The sequence below is a fragment of the Oncorhynchus tshawytscha genome, linkage group LG06 (genome assembly GCF_018296145.1).
Source record: "Oncorhynchus tshawytscha isolate Ot180627B linkage group LG06, Otsh_v2.0, whole genome shotgun sequence".
NCBI lineage: Eukaryota > Metazoa > Chordata > Actinopteri > Salmoniformes > Salmonidae > Oncorhynchus > Oncorhynchus tshawytscha.
The window spans coordinates 46,461,903-46,486,157 of record NC_056434.1 but is presented as its reverse complement, the minus strand read 5'-3'; the positions used below and the strand labels follow the sequence as shown (position 1 = coordinate 46,486,157).

The following is a 24,255-nucleotide window of genomic DNA, read 5'->3' as shown; positions in this document are numbered from 1 at the left end:
GCTGCAAAAGCTCAGAAGGCTGGAGAAGAAACAGGCCAGATGTCCTAATTCAATTACCTGTGAGAAGACAGAGGGGGACTGTGGGAACAGATTCAATAAGATTTTTGAGTCAAAGAAACTAGACCATGTTCACATCCACTAGGCACATTAAAGAAAGAAAGAACTGATTGACCGCATCACATGGCTTTGAAAACATACTTGTGGTATTCATGAACCATTCCTTGTTTTACTGCTGAAAATAACAAAGACGTATGATACCTGAAGGGACATGCGACTAGTGGACATGCGACTAGTCTTGCAACACAGAAAAGGGGTCTCATTTGCAAAAAAAAATAAATGTAGGCCTTCGTTAAATGACACTAATACAGTGAACGCAATCTCTCATTCTGAAATAATTCCTAATAATCCATGGTAAGAAATACCACTGACAGGCGAAACATACCACAATCTGTCCAATGAAGAACAGACAAACGCAACCAAAAAACCTCAAAAGGTTTAAAAGGTTCTCAAATAACCACCGCCCTCTTCTGTAATTAGTTGCATCACATGAACCAGTGGCGACCTTCAATCAGGCAGCGCAATCAGTAGTCTGTGAATTCCTCCCGTCTAAAAACACAACCAGGGGGCAGGGAGGGGATGCGGACCCCAGTCTGTGACACATTCCTGGGGGTGAGTGGACTGACTGTGTCCTGGGAGGAATGGGATGGAACTCACCACTCACTAGGATTTGAGCAAACAAGAGCCCTAGCGATTGTTCATACGCATTCCGTCCATGTCCACGCGTTTACTTTGATGAAAAGCCATATCATTTCTACCTGTGAGGTACCCGGTTTTTATTTCATACCCACATTCTGCAACTTCATTTGACTTTTGGGAGAAACGTATAATTCAATGCTACTATGTAAATACTGTAGCCTGGCTCGAGATCTGTTTATGCTTTCTTAGCCAACTCCTCTCTGTCGTGTTGTTAGTCTGACAGTCAGAAGAGTTGGCTAAAGCATACACAGATCTAGAACCTGGCAATAAAGGCTGCTAACTCAGGTCAATTACATAGAGCACAGAGTCTTACTGAAGCAAAACAAGCATGGCAGTTAGCCATTAACAGCTGGATGGAAATGACATTAGTAGTAAGTGGTGTGTACTCCTCACCACAAAGCATGGTCAATGAGCTGGAAAGAGGTAGAAAGAGAGAGAGAGGTAGAGAGAGAAATAGGTAGAGGGAGTAAAAGAGAGGTAGAGAGAGAGAAAGAGAGGCAGAGAGAGTAAAACCGAGAGGGGGGGGGGTCTTAAAGTGGATGTGGGGGCTTAATGCAACTGACATCTGGGATTTTACACGTCAATTACAAAATTGACAATGTACATTTAATGCCCACCTGTGCAAAAGGCAAAGAGAGAGTGAACATTCCGGGCCAGAGTAGTGACAAGTGGACGCATTCCAAACCCAGCTGGGAACCATTCCAAACCTGAGAGTGTGTTAAATCTCATCACATCCTAAGCCAGGCTGGGGGCAACATTGTTTCCGGCCAATAACAAGCTCAGAAAATACCTGTCAAATCTTACAAAGAGGTCTACTTCCACCAAAGACCAGAGTACAAACTGGAAAATGATTGGAAAGAATGTAGATGCAGAGTAGAGGTAGAATGTAGAGGTAGAATAACCTGAAAAAGGTCAGCAAGAAAGCTTTCCTCCTTTTTCACATTAGACCATGTAAGCAGATAAGTTGGTCAGGTTGGTAAAATAATAATGCATATTACAAGATAAAGTAAAGAACGAGCACACAAGAGGCTTCTCTCTCAACTGTCAGTTTCATGATCACCAAACGCCTCCCTGTGGAGTGTTAGGAGAACTACACTCTCAAATTCAGCCGCAAAACTCAAGAGCTTTTTATTTAATTTTATTTAACCTTTATTTAACTAGGCAAGTCAGTTAAGAACAAGTTCTCATTTACAATGACGGCCTATCCCGGGCAAACCCGGACGACGCTGGGCCAATTGTGTGCCGCCCTATGGGACTCCCAATCATGGCCGGATGTGATGCAGCCTGGATTCGAACCAGGTACTGTAGTGACACCTCTTGCACTGAGATGCAGGGCCTTTTGTGGCGCAGCGGTCCAGATGTCTGTGACCCTGAATCATCTCTTGATCCACCTTGGGGGTGTTAGGAGGTACAGTTAATGTAACCATCCACACGCGCAGCAATCTCCTTTTGGAGGGCTTCTACCATCTCCAGCAACATGGCAACCTCCTTGGCCTTGTCCTCTTTGTTTCTGATGAAGTCTTGGATCTTTTTCTCCAAGTCTGAAGCAACAAAGAGAAAATGAAGATCATGATTAGTCAATTCTTTGAAACAGGTGTGTTACTGCTGGTGTGGAACAAAAGCCTGCACACCTCGTGGCTCTCCGGGATAGGAGTTGGATAGCTCTGTTTTAAAGTCCTGAGTCTTACCGTCAATTTGTTTCATTTTATCTTGGACGTCTTTTGCGACTTTCTCTGCCTCCACAGTAATGTTCTTCAGGCGTTCGTTGGCCGCTTCATTATCGGTCTGGTTTGTGTTTCCCGTCTTTAGCCTATCAAACAGCGCAGTCACCTTGTCAAGCCCCTGGCAAATAAGTCAGAGGAAAACAAAAACCCATACCTATTTAACATTATACTCACACTATCACGACATCGCACCAAAGTGGTAAGTGAGTAGTGGTTATCAAGTGGAGACAACGTACCTTCTCTGCGTCAGTAGTGGCACCTATGGCTGCATCTGCATCAGCTTTGGCCTGCTCCGCCTGCTCTCTGTTCATCTCGGTCTTGCTCTTCAGAACCTCAATCTCCTCCAGCATCTCTGGAGTTCTAGTAGAGTTCAAGTTAGTCTCTATGTTGTTCAGTTTCTTCTCAATCTGGGGGCCATGACAAATAGATCAAGTTATGAGAAAGAGTCTGATGGATGTTGAGACTAATACAAATACGCACCAGCAGGAATGGGTAGAGGGACAGGGACAGAGACAGAGAGACAGAGAGAGAGAGCGCGAGAGAGAGTCAGAAGGCGTTAAGAGAGAATTACCTCTTTAATCATCTTGTCCGACACGCCATTGCTTTCCTTAGCCTTCTCCAGGTCTTGCTCGACCCTGTCCTGTGTATTCTCAGTGTCCGTCATGGTTTTCTTGAGATCCGTAACATCAATACCCCTGATTCTGTCCCTAATGAATTGACAACCGTGGTACAAATATGGTAATTTAGCCTGCAGGTTTGTACAATGTGACAGTTACGCATATAAAAAACATGGTACTGGCTAACCTGATAGCCTGAGCCTTCTCCTGCAGGTCCTGGGCTGTCTTGGCTTGGTCCTTCAGTTTTTTCAGATCCTCTTTGAAATCAATGAAGTTGGTCAGCACGCCCCGGATGTTCTGGATCATGGAGCGGATGTCGTCCGGAGAGCCCGGCAGCTGGATGGCCAGAACAACCTTGACCAAATTCTCTATGTCCTCTGGCGCCACCATCTCATCTGTTAGCAGAGAAGTCGGCCACACAAGTCAAGTCAACAAATCACATTTTTAAGGGATCTTTACATGGAAAGTTCAAGCTTATATCCAGCCAACAATCACACTGACCTGTGAGGTAGTCTTTGACCCTATTGATGAGGTCCTTGGTGTCATTCTTCTCCCTCTTAAACTTCTCCTTGCTGTCAGTGATCTTCTTCTGTAGCTCCTTTGCCTGCTCATGAGTGCCTTGGGTCATCTGTTTGGCCTCATTGATCTGAACAGGAGAGATTGAGACTTGTGTCATATACTATTGTGTATTAAATATATATTTTTCCATTTTAAAGCAGAAATAAGTATTTGGGAACATGCCTTGATCTTGGAGTCCTTTAGTTTTTGGAGCAGGTCGATAAGGTCATTCTCTACTTGCTCAGCTGTTTTTGTGGCATTGTGGCTCACAGGGAAGCTGCCCTTGCACATAGGACCCCCACATTCTCTCTGTCCCAGGAAGTCTCGACACAGCGCACCCCCACACTCTGATTTGGAGCATTCCTCATCGCCTGGGCCTCCACAGATCTAGGAGGAGCCAAAGAGTGTAACATGATTTATATCCTGACTACTAAAATGGTGCTGGCAACAAGTGAAACAGACTGCCATTCACGCTAACGCATCACTCTATTGATGCATGCAGTGCAAGCGCTACAATAAGGGACACTCACGTTTTTGTTGAGTTTGGCCACACTCAGAGCCTTGACCTTCTTCTCCAGCCCCTCCATGTCTCCCAAGATGCTGCAGCTGGACAGATGGTCTTTGATTTCCTGCCGTGTGTCCATGGAGTTCTCCAGGGCCCTCTCGGCCTCCTTCACCTTCTTCTCATCAGCCATGAAGTCTGCATGCTGCTTCCGGATCTTCTCCAGGGCCTCTGGATCAGCATCAAAATAAAAGTCCACACGAATCAGAAACCCTTTACATTTGATCACATTACATTATATAAGAGTTGCTCTCTACACACAGTGAAGTTACAGTGAATTCCATTTTATTTTGTAAACAATATGGCCCTATGTACCCTGCATTTCTTTTAGATCTAGTGTTGGAGCCTCGCTGATTTTGTTCCTTAAGTTATCCAACAGCATCTTGAACTCGTGGTGGATGTTGTCGATCTCAGTGTTCAGAAGAGATGATGAGTCCACGATGATGGCGTTGGGGTCTATGGAGTCTTTGAGCTTCCTGTGAGGAAGAAAAATGTGTACAGCTCCAAGATTACTGCTAAACGTACAGTGTAAATCATTTCACCTCATGGCTCAATATTCAGAAATGCTGTTTACATACGAGATTATGACACACAGCTTCTCCACGTCTTTCACCCGAGGTAGAGATCTCCCTGTCAGGTTCCCCAGATAGTCCAGCTTGGAGTGCATCTCTAGCATTCGTTGCAACTGACGACTGTGTCCAGGCTCCAGCTGTTCGCCGTGGGGAGGGATGAAGGTGCGCATCCTCTGGGCGGCACGGTGGACGTCGGTGACGTTGTCCGCCCACAGGACGGCACAGGGGTGGCACGGGAGGCAGGCGGGGAAGACTTGGTCATACCCAGGGGCACACTCATCACAGAAGATGCCCATCACACCAATGCGGCACAGACACTCACCCGTCAATGGGTTGCAGGCGGGGCGGTCGGTACCCTCCATGTTACAATCGCAGGCTATGCAGACGTGATAAGGAGAGAAGGGACAAGTGTCAATCATTATTCTTTTACGGTGAAACACTATTGTCTCTCTTTGTGGTGCTAGAATCTAAAAGACCAAATACTTAGCCATTTATCAATAATCACTTTCGGCCACAACTTACAAACACACTGCAGGTCAGGGTTCCCAAAGTGATTTTCCCCACACTCATCACACTGTCTTCCTCCAAACTCAGTATGACACTGGCAATGACCAGTCACCTAAAGAGTCAAATATGAAGACTTATATAGTTCGGACAAATACATATCTCATTGTACCATTCTTTGACATAGAATAGTATAGAACACTGTCAGGTCCATAATTATTGGCAACCCTGATAAAGATGAGCAAAGAAGACTGAAATCAATAACACAAATTCTGAGCTATATTGTATGCTACATTTTATTATTGTTATTTTATTGTACACTAATACAATTGCTCACAGAAAGGGGTTTTGTTTAAAGGGGAGGTGCAGTCAAAAACGTGATTTCTCTGTGTTTCATAGACTGTGAGCATACAAAAAAATAGTAACACTCGTAGTATCAAGTTGCACCCCCTGCCTTTTGTCCTCAGAACAGCCTTAATTTGTTGGGGTATGGACTCTGCAAGGTGTCAAAATATTCCACAGGGATGCTGGCCCATGTTGACTCCAATGCTTCCCACAGTTGTGTCAAGTTGCTTGGATGTTCTTTGGGTGGTGGACCATTCTTGTTACACGTGGGAAACTTGAACATGAAAAACCCAGTGGCATTGCAGTTCTTGGCACAAACCGGTGCGCCTGGCATCTACTACCATACCCCGTTCAAAGGCACTTAAATATTTTGTCTTGCCCATTCACCCACTGAATGGCCCACATAAACAATCCATGTCTCAATTGTCTCAAGGCTTAAAAATCCTTCTTTATCCTGTCTACTCCTTTTCATCTAAAATTATTTAAGTGGATTTAACAAGTGGCATCAATAAGGGATCATAGCTTTCACCTGGATGTTCCTAATGTTTTGTACACTCAGTGTATATTTAAGCAATAAGGCACGAGGTGGTGTGGTATATGGCCAATATACCACGGCTAAGGGATGTTCTTCGGCACGACGCAAAGCTGAGTGCCTGGATACAGCCCGTAGAAGTGGTATATTGGCCATATACCACAAACCCCAGAGGAGGAGCCTAACGGGAAGGATGTGTTACCTGAAAACTAGCTGTTTTTGGCAGAGAGGAGGGGAAAATCTCTGTTGTTGGTCTATTAACTTATAACACCTGGTGAAGAAAAAAAACACCCAGCCAAACAAACTGAAATTTCAGGCAGTCTTTTCAAACAGCACATACACTAAAAGTGCATTATCATCATTTTCACAATATTATTCCAACCTCAGCGTGGAAATATACACTGAGTGTAAACAACAGGAACAATGAATGTTCAACAGGAACTGACCAGTTGAATCCAGGTATGATCCCATTATTGATGCCACTTCAAATCAGTGCAGATGAAAGGACGGAGACAGGTTAAAGAAGGATTTTTAAGCCTTGAGACAATTGAGAAATGGATTGTGTGTGTGTGCCATTTAGGCCAGACAAAATATTGAAATGTCTTTGAACGGGTTTATGGTAGTAGGTATCAACAGTCGCTCAACAGTTTCCCGTGTGTTTCAAGAATTGGCCACCATCCAAAGGATATCCAGCCAACTTGACACAACCTTGTAGAGTCCTTGACCCAACGAACTGAGGCTGTTCTGAGGGCAAAAGGTGGTGCAACTCAATATTAGGAAGGTGTTCGTAATGTTTTGTACACTGTATATAAAACACAGGAAAATCATATTTTTGACCTCCCATTTAAACAAAATCTTTCTTCGAGCAATTGTATTAGTATACTATAAAATATAATTTTCCCAAACAATGTGGAGCATACAATATAGCTCAGTATCTGCATTATTATTTTATGCAGTCTTTTTTGCTCATCTTTAACTTCTTATGGCTGCAGGGGCACTATTGAGTAGCTTGGATGAGAGGTGCCCAGAGTAAACGGCCTGCTCCTCAGTCTCAGTCGCTAATATATGCATATTATTATTAGTATTGGATAGAGAATACTCTGAAGTTTCTAAAACTGTTTGAATGATGTCTGTGAGTATAACAGAACTCATATGTCAGGCAACAACCTGAGAAGAAATCCAAACAGGAAGTGAGAAATCTGAGGTTGGTATATTTTCAACCCATTCCCTATTGAAATCACATTGGGATATGAATGAAGATTCACTTCCTAGGGCTTCCACTAGATGTCAGCTGTCTATAGAAACGAGGCTTCTACTGTGTTGTGGGACTGAATAAGAGGGGAATGAGTCAGCTTACTGGCAGAACTGGCAGTTGGAACTTTATTAATGATTTATGATAAAAACATCCTAATGATTGATTCTGTACTTAGTTTGAAATGTTTCTTCGACCTGTAATATAACTTTTTGAAGTTTTTGTCCGAAGAAATGGTCGACCAGCACCAGCGATTGGATAGGTGTACCAAACGAACTAACAAAAGTAGCTAATTGGACATGAATAACTGACATTATCGAACAAATCTAGCATTTATTGTGGACCTGGGATTCCTGGGAGTGCATTCTGATGAAGATCATCAAAGGTAAGGGAATATTTATCATGTAATTTTTGGTTTATGTTGACTCCAAAATGGCGGCTAGTTGTATTATATTTCTGAGCGTCGTCTCAGATTATTGCATGGTTTGCTTTTTCCGTAAAGTTTTTTAAAAATCTGACACAGCGGTTGCATTAAGGAGAGATATATCTATAATTCCATGTGTATAACTTGTATTATCATCAACATTTATGATGAGTATTTCTGTTGAATCGATGTGGCTATGCAAAATCACTGGATGTATTTGGTACTAGTGAACGTAACGCGCCAATGTAAACTCAGATTTTTGGATATAAATATGAACTTTATCAAACAAAACATACATGTATTGTGTAACATGAAGTCCTATGAGTGTCATCTGATGAAGATCATCAAAGGTTAGTGATAAAATTAATCTCTATTTGTGCTTTTTGTGACTCCTCTCTTTGGCTGGAAAAATGGCTGTGTTTATTCTGTGGCTTGGTGGTGACCTAACATAATTGTTTGTGGTGCTTTCGCTGAAAAGCATATTTGAAATCGGACACTGGTGGGATTAACAACAAGATTACCTTTAAAATGGTATAAGATACATGTCTGTTTGAGGAATTTTAATTATGAGATTTCTGCTGTTTTGAATTTGGCGCCCTGCACTTTCACTGGCTCTTGTCATATCATCCCGTTAACGGGATTGCAGCCCAAAGAGGTTTTTAACAAGGTTGCCAATCATTTTGGACCTGACTGTATACAGTTGAAGTCGGAAGTTTACATACACCTTAGACAAATACATTTAAACTCAGTTTTTCACAATTGCTGACATTTAATCAGAGTAATAATTCCCTGTTCTTAGATCAGTTAGGATCACCACTTTATTTTAAGAATGTGAAATGTCAGAATAATATGTCAGAAGTTTACATACACTCAATTAGTATTTGGTAGCATTGAATTTTCCAAGCTGTTTAAAGGCACAGTCAACTTAGTGTATGTAAACTTCTGACCCACTGGAATTGTGAAATTATAAGTGAAATAATCTGTCTGTAAACAATTGTTGGAAAAATTACTTGTGTCATGCACTAAACTTCCCGACTTCAACCGCATCTTTATTTATCCATTATCCAAGTATGTAAAATGTAGTGCTAGGGAGTATAGAGGCCATGCCTTGTCACAGTGGTTATTGAAGGAGTTAGCAGGGTCACATTTGCACGGTTGGCACCCGGACTCTCCCTGAATGTTCCAGAAGCCGGTGGCACACTCGTCACACAGCGTGCCCACCGCGCCCGCCCGACACGGGCACTGACCCGTCAGCGGGTCACAGAAACACGGGCTGCCCAGAGGGCACTGGGTCACATCCGTTCCCTGCCGGTCACAGGAGCACTCTGGGGAACACGCAAACAAAAATAAAGACCGTAAAACACACATAAATAGCCACATATCATATCCAAACAGCCATGGGATTTGATGACGATTTTGATACTGTGTGTCCCTGCTATACCTTTGCAGTCCTGGGCCAGTGCGTCTCCATAGTAGCCAGGCTTACAGCTCTGACAGCGGGGTCCCTGGGTGTTGTGGAGGCAACGCAAACACTCGCCCGTCACACTGTCACACGCGTCACTGTCAGCAGGGTCGATGTTGTTGTTACAGAGACACTCTTCGCAGCCGCCGCCGCCCGGCGCGGTCAGGCCGCCGTAGAAACCAGCGGAGCAGGCATCGCAGCGGAGACCTAAATGGAATATGGGCAGGGAGGGAAATGTGGTTCAAAGGTCAGTATTGAGCAGTCAAACTAGCCAGTAGCTTTCATCAAATGTTGAAAAGAGTGCACAAGCAGAAACATACAAACACACCTGTGTGTCCAGCCAGGCAGTCACAAGTCAGGCTACCAGACTCTGGGTCCTTGTTGCAGGTGCTGGCAAAGAACCGTCCACTGGACTGAGTGTCAGGACACAGACAAGGCTTACAGGGCTCCCTGGAGACTGGGTCACCAAAGTAACCCTCCACACAGCTGGAGCAACCAAACACACAACATTCATTGTTCAGTCTGATTGACACTGTGTGCACTGCACACTGGCAGATATGTGACTGTAGAAAGAATGCTAATCAGAGGAGTCGGCACACGTAGATATGGAACCAGGCTATAGATATGGTTTGATTCTAATAGGGAAATGAATAAACGAATGAAAGAGGCTTCACCTCTCACAATTGTATCCGGTGGAGTGCTCCCTGCAGTCCAGGCAGGCTCCAGTGTCCTGGTCACACAGTTCAGCCAGGCCGTTGCACTTACAGGGCCGACACAGTGGGAAGCCGTAGTACCCAGACAGGCAACGATCACAGCGTCGCCCGCCCACCTCCATACGACACGGACACTGACCTCTGACCTGGTCACACAGCTCTGCCACTGCACCGCGACGGTCACACTCACAGGCTGGAGGACGGGAGGTGGGATGGAGAGAGAGAGAATATCTTCTCTTGTTCAGGAAAAGGTTTGGTCACAATCAAAACACAACAAAGACCTCACAGCATCTTTTCAAACACACACACATATATATATATATATACACACACACACACACACAAGGCATGGCCTCTATACTCCCTAGCACTTCATTTTACATACTTGGATAATGGATAAATAAAGATGCGGTTGAAGTCGGGAAGTTTAGTGCATGACACAAGTATATATATATATATATATTATGGTATGTAACCATAGAATGTAACCATAGGAAGCCGTTGTCATGGTGACATACGTGCACAGCCGTTGGGTCCGAAGCCGAAGTTCAAGGGGGCGCAGGAGTCACAGCAGCGGCCAACCACGTTGGCCTTGCACTCACAGAGCCCTCCGAATTTACTGCAGTAGGGGCCATGAGAACCCTGGATGTTACACCTGCAAACTGGAGACACAGGTAATGGCATTACCCATACACACTTTGGCTTTTTTCAAAGTCTCTTACCTTCGCTCAGGGCTCAGAGCTCAGAGCTAGCTGAAAACAAGTGCTGATTTCTGTTGCCAGAATGAGTATATACCCACAGTGTACACTGTGATAGTGTGGAGATGTTGCTTAGAGTAGGCCAGGCTTTACTCACGCATGGCACCGTTGTGTATGCGAGCCGACAGGCTTCCAATGAGGCCATAACACACATCAGGCAGGGTCTCCTGCTCAGCAGCCAACTCAAAACAGCGGAATCTTCTAAAAGAGTCCAGCTCACTCTGTGAACAGAAGTCCTGCACAGACTCCATCTTAGGGATCAGACCCATCTAGAAACAGGAAGTTCATGGGTTTAACCGCGGTACCTCAGAAGACTACATCTCCCATGACAAATTATATTATGATAGAAATGATAAGGCGATGGTATTCTCACTGAGTCGACGAGGGTATGTGAGCTGGACTGAGGGTTAGAGTTGGGCTGCTTCCTAAAAGTGATGTCCACATAATATCTTCTTCCCGCGTTCAGACACACAGGCGTATCCAAAATGGCAACCCTGGGGACAAACACACAATCATAATGTTATCAGACTTAGGGGTAAATACTGCACAATTCACCTCGGGTGTGACCTCAGGTTGATATTGGTGATATACTATGTTAATGAGTGCAGTTGTCTTTTACCTGGCAGCCCCAGGTATGGTGAGGGTTTTCTCCCCTTTCGGGCTAGTGGGACAACCTCCGTCACCAGCCAATAATGGAACAATGCTCACAGAGGCCATCCAGTCATCTGGCGACTTCAGAGACCAAAGTAAGCACAGTGTCCAACTTTGAGGGCACAACAAATACAAGCTCAAACTCACACAGAAATGATTTCACACGAACACACATCAACACTTACAGCGTGTTTCCATGGTTTCAGATTTGTTTTTAGTTGCTATCGTTGCCCTCACCTCTGGTTCATAGCGGATGACTAGATGGTAGTCGAGGGACGCTGGGAGGTTGTCCACAGTGAACCTAAGCCCAGCACCATCCAGGACCCGCACGAATCCTGGGCCGGTCCAAGTGATTGGTACATCTGGTGTCCTCTCCCGGGGCACAATCTGGAGGGCTGAGCCTGGGTCCAGGGGAATGGACCTCTGATGGAAAGAAACCCAGTGTTAGTTACTAATTAGTACTATGCCAGTACTGTGTAAGTAAGGTATTGAGCCATTGCTAGTACCTGTCCCTGTCTTCTCCTCCTGGCTTGTCTTTTGCTTCTCCTGGTCAGGACCAAGCGGCCATTTTGATATTTGATGTCATAGCCCTGCTGTTTGTAGTATTCCTCACACACAGGCAGGTCTGTGGGTTTCAACTGGGGGAGGAACACACACAGACATCAACTTAGTGTTTTTGAATTGCTGCCAAAATCCAATATCAAAAGTTTGACACTGAAGCTTTCCATCCACAGCCATTTGCTGTGGTCAAATGTCATACTCAGGCCTCACCAGAGGGGAGGAGCTTTTTCCCTCCAGTGGGGCAGCGTTCTCTGCCTCATACAGGTAGTAGTCTAGAGCAGCCAGGAAATGTCCCGGGGCAGGATCACCACAGCTCCGGCCCACCATGTTTGGCAGGCACTGACACTGGCCGTCCAATGAAGAGCACCTGTGGACATAACAGACAGGGAGATACAGCCAATCAGGTTGGACAAGGGAGCAAGACAGAACATGCTTAGCCTGGGGTGGGGTGTATTCTGTTTCAGAGGTGAAACGTTCAGAATGTTTACATAGAAATGTATTGAGTAGGACAGATGGGATTGATGAGGAGTGTTTCACCTCACTGAAAAAAAAAAACAGGTGTTACATCAGTTAAGTGAAGTAAAGGTCTAGTGTGGCCTAGTTATTCTAGTGGTCTAGGCAGCTGCTTCCAGTGCACATGTACTGCTGCGGCATGGGTTCAAATCTGGCCCACTGCTATTTCAGCACACTCTTCTCCATCTTTCAGCTCTGTCCAAGACTTAAAAATATATACACTACCGTTCAAAAGTTTGGGGTCACTTATAAATGTCCTTGTCTTTGAAGGCCAGCATCCCAGAGTCGCCTCTTCACCGTTGACATTGAGACTGGTGTTTTGCGGGTACTATTTAATGAAACTGCCAGTTGAGGACTTGTGAGGGATCTGTTTCTCAAACTAGACACTAATGTACTTGTCCTCTTGCTCAGTTGTGCACCAGGGCCTCCCACTCCTCTTTCTATTCTGGTTAAAGCCAGTTTGCGCTGTTCTGTGAAGGCAGTAGTACACAGTTGTACGAGATCTTCAGTTTCTTGGCAATTTCTCGCATGGAATAGCCTTCATTTCTCAGAACAAGAATAGACTGAATAGTTTCAGAAGAAAGTTATTTGTTTCTGGCCATTTTGAGCCTGTCATCGAACCCACAAATGCTGACACTCCAGATACTCAACTAGTCTTAAGAAAGCCAGTTTTATTGCTTCTTTAATCAGAACAACAGTTTTCAGCTCTGCTAACATAATTGCAAAAGGGTTTTCTAATGATCAATTAGCCTTTTAAAATGATATACTTGGATTAGCTAACAATGTGCCATTGGAACACAGGAGTGATGGTTGCTGATAATGGGTCTCTGGTACACCTACAGTGGGGCAAAAAAGTATTTAGTCAGCCACCGATTGTGCAAGTTCTCCCACTTAAAAAGATGAGAGAGGCCTGTAATTTTCATCATATGTACACTTCAACTATGACAGACAAAATGAGAAAGAAATCCAGAAAATCACATTGTAGGATTTTTAATGAATTTATTTGCAAATTATGGTGGAAAATAAGTATTTGGTCACCTACAAACAAGCAAGATTTCTGGCTCTCACAGACCTGTAACTTCTTCTTTAAGAGGCTCCTCTGTCCTCCACTCGTTACCTGTATTAATGGCACCTGTTTGAACTTGTTATCAGTATAAAAGACACCTGTCCACAACCTCAAACAGTCACACTCCAAACTCCACTATGGCCAAGACCAAAGAGCTATCAAAGGACACCAGAAACTAAATTGTAGACCTGCACCAAGCTGGGAAGACTGAATCTGCAATAGGTAAGCAGCTTGGTTTGAAGAAATCAACTGTGGGAGCAATTATTAGGAAATGGAAGACATACAAGACCACTGATAATCTCCCTCGATCTGGGGCTCCACGCAAGATCTCACCCCGTGTGGTCAAAATGATCACAAGAACGGTGAGCAAAAATCCCAGAACCACATGGGGGTACCTAGTGAATGACCTGCAGAGAGCTGGGACCAAAGTAACAAAGCCTACCATCAGTAACACACTACGCTGCCAGGGACTCAAATCCTGCAGTGCCAGACGTGTCCCCATGCTTAAGCCAGTACATGTCCAGGCCCGTCTGAAGTATGCTAGAGAGCATTTGGGTGATCCAGAAGAAGATTTGGAGAATGTCACATGGTCAGATGAAACCAAAATATAACTTTTTGGTAAAAACTCAACTCGTCGTGTTTGGAGGACAAAGAATGCTGAGTTGCATCCAAAGAACAACATACCTACTGTGAAGCATGGGGGTGGAAACATCATGCTTTGGGGCTGTTTTTCTGCAAAGGGACCAGGACGACTGATCCGTGTAAAGGAAAGAATGAATGGGGCCATGTATCGTGATATTTTGAGTGAAAACCTCCTTCCATCAGCAAGGGCATTGAAGATGAAACGTGGCTGGGTCTTTCAGCATGACAATGATCCCAAACACACCGCCCGGGCAATGAAGGCATTTCAAGGTCCTGGAGTGGCCTAGCCAGTCTCCAGATCTCAACCCCATAGAAAATCTTTGGAGGGAGTTGAAAGTCTGTGTTGCCCAGCAACAGCCCCATGGAGGAATGGGCCAAAATACCAGCAACAGTGTGTGAAAACCTTGTGAAGACTTACAGAAAACATTTGACCTCTGTCATTGCCAACAAAGGGTATATAACAAAGTATTGACATAAACTTTTGTTATTGACCAAATACTTATTTTCCATCATAATTTGCAAATAAATTCATTAAAAATCCTACATTGTGATTTTCTGGAATTTTTTTCATAGTTGAAGTGTACCTATGATGAAAATTACAGGCCTCTTTAAGTGGGAGAACTTGCACAATTGGTGGCTGACTAAATACTTTTTTGCCCCACTGTATGTAGATATTCCATTAAAAATCAGCCGTTTACATCTACAATAGTCATTTACAACATTAACAATGTCTACGCTGTATTTCTGATAAATTTTATTTTATTTTAATGGACAAAAAATGTGCTTTTCTTTCAAGAACAAGCACATTTCTAAGTGACCCCAAACTTTTGAACCGTAGTGTATATATTTATATATGAAGTAACTATCTAGATTTCTATGAAATATGACCTATAATGAATTAAAATATGAGTGAAATTGTGAGATTTTCACTGGACAGCCACTTTAAGAAGTCATTATGTACTGTACAATGATGTTTTACACACGTGCTGCTGTAGGCTCCTCCATGGTCACAGTCACAAGGTGAGCAGGTGTGTACAGTGTTCCCCAGACCCCAGTAACCTGGCTAGAGAGAGAGAGAGCGAGACAGCAAGAGCGAGATAGAGTGAGAGAGATCAATCAGGTCGTTGGTGGCAGTAAGTTTATGGTGAGAGCTAAATCAAAATAAATGTGGCAGAAAGAAGCAACTCCATTGCTACAACACTGGTTGTCATGGACACATGGTCCTACCAGACATTGGTCACACAGGGGTCCCATGGCGAAGCGATGACATATACACTGGCCTGTCACCTGGTCACATGGGTAGGGGATCAGGACACTACCCAGGAAGTTACACCTGCACCCTAAACACAGAGGACCAATCAGAGAGAGGGGATGAACCACAGGGAGGCCACCATAGATATAGAACGAGTCAAACAGATCTGGCTCTTGGTAAAGATTCTTACTCTGGCAGCCAGTGGGGTCCTCCTGGCTGAACCCGTAGAAGCCAAATTTACAGCGATCACACCTGTCCCCTGCCACGTTCTCCTTACACACGCAGCGGCCCGACACGGGGTCACAAAGGCCGTTATCCAGGGACCCCGTCAGGTCACAGTCACATGCTGGAGCAGAGGGAGCCAATGAGATCCACCGTTAGAACAGGATGGAGAGAGATTGAATGACATCATCGATGCACAGCTTCATATAGGATGACATCAATGCAGGCGTCTATTGACTGCACTTCATGGGAGTAGTACAAGACTTACAGGGACAACTTCATATAAATCATTGGCAGATTATTTGCCTAGACCAAAAGCCCAATCTAGATCTAAACCTGCTAGAAGCTGACTTACAGATACAGCCCCGAGGGTCTTCCATGGAGAGCTGGGGGTCTTGATAGAGATAGGGTCGGCAGCGTTCACACTGGGGACCCATGCGGTCGTGTCGGCAGCCGTCACACACCCCCCCGCTGACCCCCCCACTGGCCTGGTACTGGTCTATGTCGAAGTGACATGTCTCCGAATGACCGTGACAGTTACACCCTAAGTGAAGAAACAAACACCAATTTAATACTTATACAATGTAATACACTCCCAATTATACTATTTTCCACATAAGCATCTCGGGTTTGAATTGCAGGCAAATTCATGCATAAACACCAGTCAAATAGTAAATAGCCCATTAAAAGTGCATTACTTCTGCAGGCATGTGGGTCAGATTGGCCAGCCGGCCTCCAGGGGACATCGTTGTAAAAGTCCTGGCATCTCTCACAGTTTGTGCCCACAGTGTTGTGTTGGCATACACAGCGCCCGTGAATCTAAGAGAGCAAGATCAGAGATATATGGTGGTAAACAATACTCGAAGAAAACAACAAAAAAAGAAGAAAAAAACACTTTCAGGATTCAATGTGGCCATTATGGATACAGTACAACTGCTACATTCCCTTTCTGCGCCATTCTCACCACGCCAGGCTCATTTAAGACGTCACCCCGGGTGCCATCCACGGGCATACACATGCTGGCATGGCCATTACAGAAGCAGCTGCCGCGCACCACCATTTCGTACAGGGCATAGTAGTACTTCTCCTGAGGGTTCCTCTTCTTCCGCCCCAGTAGGGTGTCACCCAGGGTGAACAGATGGGTGAAGTTGACCCGCAGGTTGGTCAAGGTGATCTGCTCTGAAGGGGAGAACATTTCAAATGGGTGAAAGTGTGTGTGTTTTTATTTTTAAAATATATGTATAATTCTACATTGTTCCACCGATGGTAATAATGCAATGAAAAGTATGGGAGCTGTGTCTAACCTTGAATATGGGGAGCATATGGGTTCTCTATGTCAAAGCTTGGATCTAGAGCCTTCAACACCACCTGCAATGGAATCACAGATACGTGCCATAAGTTTGGTTATTGCGTTTTACATGTGTGTGTGTGTGTGTGTGTGTGTGTGTGTGTGTGTGTGTGTGTGTGTAAGCCACTCTAGATAAGTGTCTGCTAAATGACCAAAATGTGAACGCGTGTGTGTTTGTGTATCTCACCTCTCCGTCAGTAGATGGCTCTGAGGCGGAGTATCTGCTGTCACAGACGACGTCATCGGTGCTGTCAGCCGGCCCCTGTGAGACCCCAGGGAAGTGGGAGGCACAGTCCTCGGCAAAGTAACGGAACACCTTCCAACTGTACCCGTAGTCTTTGGACCTCTCCACCAGCATGGCGGCAGGACGGAAACTCTTCAAGGTCAACAAAAGGAAATATTAGCACACTGCAGGAAGTGGCAGTGCAGACAGAGCGAAAATGGTTAGGAACACTGTGTTATGGTTTGGCTGTGAGAGGTCTTAGACAAGGGGTGTTAGATACCTTGAAAGTGAGGACAAGATGGCTGAACTGGAATAGAGTCTCCAGATCCAGCCGGATACTGACTTGATGAACCCCTACAGTTATGGATGGATAGTGGTATCAGTGAATGTTGTAAGAATACATTTACTGGTGTCAAGGACAAGGTCTTTTGTATCAGGTGTAGTCCAAAAGTCCCTAAAAAGGGATTTCCCATAGCTGTCATCGTATAGTAAGCTCTAGCCGAGCCATTCTTAAGGTGTTGGGAGCATTCTTGCTCACCTCTTGATATGATCCGACTTGGTTTAAATACATGCGTCAAATACTTTCAAGTGATGTAGTTCGCCCTGTTGGTACTCAGGCTAAAGCTCACCTCAAATACTTTCGCTTAAGTAACATTATGTTTTTGACCCAGGCCCGGCTATCATACAAACAACATCTGGAGCGAGACCCACCGTTCTCAGACTGCCACCACTTCATCTTGCGCTCAGGGCCAAAGGTGGTGATGACGTTCTCAATCTGGTGGCTGTTTTGGTTGTTGTAGAGGTTGTAGGGCTGCCTGGAGTCACATTTGAAACACTTCTGCTCATCCTGAGAGAGACAAAAAGGGACATTTTCCATTTTGTTACTCAAAATAAAAGAGTGGTTTTACACATCTAATTGGTTTGTCATGGCAACAACTCCAATAACTGAGTGAGCGATTAAGTTGCAGTTTTTGTTCTACAATTAGTTCTTAACTGCGCCCCCCACAAAAAAAAAAAGGAGGCAGTATTTTACGAACAAACGTAACTTATAAAGCCATAAGACCACAAATCATACAAAAGTGTATGGAACTTCCTTGCGATTGTAGGCGTGTGAGGCCAAGGATTCACAAACACTGGAATAATCCCATTAAATCAACTCAGTCAGACAAGGTATGAACCAGAGGGCATCTTAAGACTCTACTGTTGTTCACAACTGTCAATCGGTAGTTAGAGAACAACATTTGTCATGCATCTGTTCTGACTAACTAATAAGAAATTGAATCAAATAAAATAACCAAAATGAACTAGAAAATGACATGCAAAAGAGGAACACACCCCACATACCTATCACCCTGTCAAGGGAGAACAGGGGGAAGAGCTGCGAGAGAGAAAAGGATAAGTAGAAGGAGAGACAAAGTGAGGGAGAAAGGCAGAGAGTGAAAAAGACAGAAAATTAAAGGGGAAGCAAGAGGTCTATACACGCAATCATCATAGCGAGAGCAGAAAAATTAGTCCCAGAGCAATTGTTCAGGGAAAAGACAGGTAATGACCTATAAATGTAGCAGATCAAGACACGTCTGCAGTATGAGGCATTTTAAGGGCGAGCCACAGAGCTGTCAATCAAACGGAGAGAGTTGTTCTAAAACAACACTTTATATACTATTCTAACCTTCAACGTCTGGCTTAAAGCCTGTTGAAATTCTGTAGATAATACTGACCAGGTTTGGGTAGGTTACTTTCTAAATGTAATCAGTTGCAGTTACTAGTTACCACGTTTTTTTCAAAATCTGATAGTTACTTTTGGATTATTTTTTCCCTTAAGAGGCATTAGAAGACAAAAAGGATCCATCAAACGCATTTGGTGTGTCATCATAGCGGTCGCTGACTTGTGGTCAGACTCACTCAGGTGAAATAAACTTACCCTTGCAAACTTTTTCAATGCTGAGCTAAATTTCATAGAGAAAACTAAGGCATCAATGTATTTATTTTTTCTCGCAAACATCCTTTTTGAATTTATAAAAGTAATCAAATAAGTAATCATCTAGTTTTGTAAAGTATCTGTAATCTGATTACCATATTTTTTGCTGGTAAATTCACTGATGAACGTTACAGTTTTTTGTAATCAGGTTACATGTAATCAGTTACTCCTCAACCCTGGTACTGGCAAGCCTGATGTCTTTTTGAGTGGGATCACAGCTATAGTACCTGCACGCGTTTGTCAATCTGTCTGTCTGCGTTTGTGGAACATCTCTGTTAGGACATTACTACTGTGTACAGAGAGACAGGTAAACGTATGCAGACAACACTGCCTTCAACACCACGTCTCTAGTTTGTATTTAGGAACGGCGCACCACAGAGCCCCCCTATTAAGGTTTAAGTCCTGACCTCCAGGTATCCGAGGATGCAGTAGTTCTGGGGCCCGTTCCGTCCACAGGTGGAGGAGGCGGAGAGCTGGGCAGCGCGGCCCACCATCAGGTCCCCCAGCTGGGGGTGGCAAGAGTTGACATCACAGTCTTCCTGGAGGAGGGCCCCAGGTACCAGCACTGGAACAGAGAAACTGAACTGTCAGAGGCGTCAAGAAAGTAAAAATGTTTGAATCCTTTTCTTTTGCTTTAACCTGTTTCGTGTTTGTTTATAGATTATAGATTAACACTAAATGTAAGACAGGATTTCCGAATGAAAAAGTATGATGTCAAGGCTGCACTATAATAGCTAGATTATGGAAGATAATATTATGAGCATTGTGCTATTTGTTTTGGAAGGGTTTAAACCCTATGCTCACAAATGAACAGCATAGTGAACCAGACAAAAGGATAGACGATTTGACTATAATTACAGTATGTGTAAGCTGTCCATATGTAAACATTACAGGTCATTATTAAAGACTTGTGTGCTGTTGATTATATCCAGACACTGTAATCATACACAAGCCAGATGTTGTTCTTCTTTTCATTTTCTAAGTAAACATTTTAAGTCAATTACAAATAGTTTTAAAGACATGCAGTCTTTGATGGGGCCTTTAAGAAAATAAATATTTTATTCAACAGAAATAAAAACGAATAAAAAAAACTAAAATAATACAACTTTATAAGACGCCCAAAGTCACTTTTTATAACACTCAACATTTCTACTTGACGATAGTGAAGTTGTCCATACATGACTGAAATAATATCCACCATTTTGAATATTAGGGAAAATATGCAAATAAAAATGTCTCCCGCTAGAGAAAGCAAGTGCCAGCAAGTGGAAATATTCTCCATCGGTGTGCAGCAAGTGATCACACGCTTGTGGAAAAGAGGACTCATGGACTATAATGGCAAAGAGATTCTTCCTGCCAAAAACAAGAAAATTGAATCCTGCCCCTGTTGAAACAAATAGCTCTGAGGATCTGTTTTTTCCCTTTTCTGCTACATGTGATTTGCCTGTCATCAATTCAAATAGTGCCAAAGGAAGGTGCATGCGACTTACACACGAGCAGGAACAGAGAAACCATCCTGCAGGTCGTTGGCTGCCAGACCTACTGAGTGGTAGAAAACAACCCAGAGTGTGAAAACACAATATATTTCCTAGATATTACTGCACTGTTGGAGCTAGAAACATAAGCATTTCCAATAAACGTTGATTTGACTTTGAAGACAGAGTCACCATGTTCAGTTCACTTGGACCCAGATTAAGCCTTTTCCCTGACAAAGAAGCAACACTCAATAGAGATGCTCTAATGGAGGTGCTTTTTAGTCCAAGAATGAACAAGGGTCCAGTGAACCAGGCCAAAGTGGTTATCACTGTCAAGGAGAAGGGAGGGAGAGGGTCTGTCAAAATGTAATTAGTCAGGTCTTGGTCATAGGTCAGGCATTGAACAACACATGAACTGCTGAAATGAACAGAGTTTTTTTTTTTAAACAGAGACTTAGAGTGGAGAGTTGATGTTCTGGACCTTTCTACCAGTACACGTAGGTGAGGGTATTCACGTTATCACAGATAAATCAAGGTTTCACCAACATGCTGATAAATAGGTCCAGACATGCTTGGGCAGGCCATTATTTTGGCTATCATGGCTATAACCATATAGGATGACAACGCCCCCATCCACAGGACACGAGTGGTCACTGAATGGTTTGATAAACATGAACATTATGTCAACCACATGCAATGGCCATTTCTGTCTCCAGATCTCAACTCAATTGAACACCTACAGTATGAGAGACATCAAATGATGGAATTAGTTGTGGAAGAATGGTGTCTCATTCCTCCAATAGAGTTCCCAGACACTTGTATCTATGTCAAGGTGCATTGAAGCAGTTCTGGCTCGTGGTGGTCCAACGCCCTATTAAGACACTTTATCTTGGTGTTTCCTTTATTTTGGCAGTTACCTGTATATTGTAACAGCAAGATAATCCTGCAGCAACAGGATTTGAACGTTTAGTTCAAAAGGTTACTTGATTGGTGGTTAGGCTATTAGCTGGACAAAAGTAGGCTACATGCAAAGTGCAATGCTGTTTAACACATGAAACTGTGTGTTAGTGTGGGTTTTCAGTGAATTTATGTCAATCATCTGCATTTGCTGCAGCGCAGGAAAATTCTCAACACCAGAAGAGGGATCAAATGAATCATCCTAAACCACCACATGTTTAGGCAATGTATTGTAAACACAACGTGGCTGCAACAGTCAAGTTTACACATACCACAGAAGCCATTTGCTTCATCAGGAAATATTCCGATCATTCTGGTGATGTGATATTAGCTCGGCTGCAAATGCCGTTGGTGGTGTGACTGATTTCACCGTCTCCCTGATTGTATGGGCTACTTTTCTCACATCGTGGGTCGTATAGCCAATTCACAATGGGAGACTTTCAATGCATGGCAGCAAAATAATACGCCCAAGGGACTACATTGGAATGTACAATGCCGTATATCACTGTTCCCTGCAAAAGTGAACCCTCAAGGGAGGAATGAACCTCAATGGGAATGTATGGGCCTCAAGAGATAGTATGCGGATTTACTCTTAGGCTATGCTTCGACTTGCATCGTGGAACCAATCCATACAGTAACTCAAATCTCAGGTGAAAAACAGTCGCTAGAATTTAACGTAAAGCCAGCTAACCAACATAATGTAGCTGACATTGCCTGAATGCACATCAAGCAGTCATTTAACATCACATATAAAAGATTGTTGGCAATAATGTATGTTTTAATGGACAGTATACTGTAGAACAAAGTATGTACATATTTCCTTGGCATTATGTTATCGCTAATTGCGTGAAAACAGAATATGGTTTTCCATATGATCTTCTCCAACAGTGTGAATCGAATGAATGTCCCACAAAAGCCCTCAAAGAGGCAGTGAAACAAGACGTCTTATCTCAAATACATCACACCAAATGACTGCCAACAACTCAGGGGAAAATAGTATGAAACTTAGATTTGAGATCTATGGGATACCTACATTTGATAAGTGATCTACTGCACCAGATTTGCCTCAAGCCAATTTCCCAATAGAGTATCTGATAAAAAGAGGGATGATTCAAGAACAAAACGCATGTCCCAATCAAAGCTTATTACAGATCAGTATCATAAGATCGGTGCAACGTTACAGTAGCTTTCTCATATCATAACGCAGACAGTAGTAGTACTTACAGTATGAGCAGTCTTCCCTGTACGCTTCCAGAATCAGCGCTTACCTGCTCCAGACCCTGACTGTGATTAGAGCGGGAATGACATGGAGTCTCAGCATGTAAGAGCACACCTGAGCACCATACAGAGAGAAAGAGAGAGAGGGGGAGAGAGAGAGAGAGAGAGAGAGAGAGAGAGAGAGGGAGAGAGAGAGAGAGAGAGAGCAGGCCAAACGAAGCCCCCGGGGGTGCAAGTGAAGGAGAAGAAGGATTAGGTTTCATTCAAAGCTGACACATCCCTCTCTGAGTTATAGCTGAGGTACAGTACAGCAAGGGGGAGGGATCTACCTGGACAAAGACATGGAACACAGAGTGCACACAGAGTTACTGAGGTATGCTCACCTTCCCTGGATGTAATACAGTATGAGTTACTGAGGTATGCTCACCTTCCCTGGATGTAGTACAGTATGAGTTACTGAGGTATGCTCACCTTGCCTGGATGTAGTACAGTATGAGTTGCTGAGGTATGCTCACCTTCCCTGGATGTAGTACAGTATGAGTTACTGAGGTATGCTCACCTTCCCTGGATGTTGTACAGTATGAGTTACTGAGGTATGCTCACCTTCCCTGGCTGTAGTACAGTATGAGTTACTGAGGTATGCTCACCTTCCCTGGATGTAGTACAGTATGAGTTACTGAGGTATGCTCACCTTGCCTGGATGTAGTACAGTATGAGTTGCTGAGGTATGCTCACCTTCCCTGGATGTAGTACAGTATGAGTTGCTGAGGTATGCTCACCTTCCCCGGATGTAGTACAGTATGAGTTACTGAGGTATGCTCACCTTCCCTGGATGTAGTACAGTATGAGTTACTGAGGTATGCTCACCTTCCCTGGCTGTAGTACTAGTACATTCTAGTTTCTTTACATTTATGTTGGTGTGGTTCCCAATCAGAGGCAGCTGTCTATCGTTGTCTCTGATTGGGGATCATATATAAGTTGTCCTTTTTCGTTTGGGTTTTGTGGGTAGTTATATTCTGTTTAGTGTCTACACTTGACAAGACTGTTTCGGTTTTCACTCTTTGTTATTTTGTTTGTGTCACGACTTCCCCCGAAGTTGGCTCTCCTGCCTATTCGGGCGGTGCTCGGCGGTCGTCGTCACCGTCCTACTAGCCACTACCGATCCCTTTTTCGTTTGTCTGTTGGTTTTGTCTTATTAGTTTCACCTGTGTGTATTTTAGTTTAATTAACGTCCTTATATGTAGTAGGTTGTCCCGCCCTTGTTTTGTGCGGGATTGTTTTTGTATTCGTGTCATTTGGTGTAGCACTTGTGTTTTATTCTCCGGTCTATTTTGATCCTGTGTTGGATTATTCACCCTGTGTGTTGGGTT

The 24,255-nt window shown here is 43.8% G+C and overlaps 1 protein-coding gene across 4 annotated transcripts; it reads right to left on the bottom strand.

Moving 5' to 3' along the window:
- Nucleotides 1–1,962: 1,962 nt before the first annotated feature.
- Nucleotides 1,963–23,046, bottom strand: lamb4 (laminin, beta 4). Of its 4 annotated transcripts, none has more exons than XM_024424042.2 (35): nt 22,892–23,046; nt 20,726–20,777; nt 19,643–19,800; nt 17,969–18,104; nt 17,538–17,611; nt 17,222–17,410; nt 16,991–17,054; nt 16,651–16,865; nt 16,385–16,505; nt 16,042–16,230; nt 15,655–15,810; nt 15,440–15,552; nt 15,196–15,275; nt 12,202–12,358; nt 11,937–12,068; nt 11,668–11,853; nt 11,399–11,511; nt 11,153–11,273; nt 10,877–11,048; nt 10,540–10,683; nt 9,983–10,214; nt 9,637–9,794; nt 9,288–9,515; nt 8,954–9,171; nt 5,312–5,408; nt 4,796–5,165; nt 4,533–4,693; nt 4,186–4,388; nt 3,839–4,042; nt 3,599–3,743; nt 3,285–3,492; nt 3,052–3,187; nt 2,717–2,887; nt 2,445–2,598; nt 1,963–2,297 (listed from the first exon to the last, which is right to left on the bottom strand). In XM_024424042.2, the coding sequence occupies exons 2-35, from the start codon at nt 20,748–20,750 to the stop codon at nt 2,158–2,160; spliced, it is 5,370 nt and encodes a 1,789-aa protein (XP_024279810.2). In that variant the 5' UTR covers nt 20,751–20,777; nt 22,892–23,046; the 3' UTR covers nt 1,963–2,157. The 4 variants fall into 4 exon arrangements, 3 of the variants coding, with proteins under 3 accessions (XP_024279810.2, XP_042179251.1, XP_042179252.1); XM_042323317.1 differs by having other exon boundaries at nt 20,726–20,774; nt 22,892–23,037; XM_042323318.1 differs by lacking the exon at nt 22,892–23,046 and adding an exon at nt 22,701–22,716.
- Between the last annotated feature and the right edge of the window lie 1,209 nt (nt 23,047–24,255).

What these genes read in the sequence shown, in the direction of transcription:
- lamb4 (XM_024424042.2), bottom strand. Translation starts at nt 20,750, where the DNA reads ATGGTTTCTCTGTTCCTGCTCGTGT. An exon ending in CCCTGACCTGCAGTGTGTTT is followed by an intron (nt 5,166 to 5,311) that starts GTAAGTTGTGGC and finishes ACGTCTGCATAG; the next exon opens with CCTGCGATTGTAACATGGAG. An exon ending in TAAAGGACTCCAAGATCAAG is followed by an intron (nt 3,744 to 3,838) that starts GCATGTTCCCAA and finishes TCTCCTGTTCAG; the next exon opens with ATCAATGAGGCCAAACAGAT.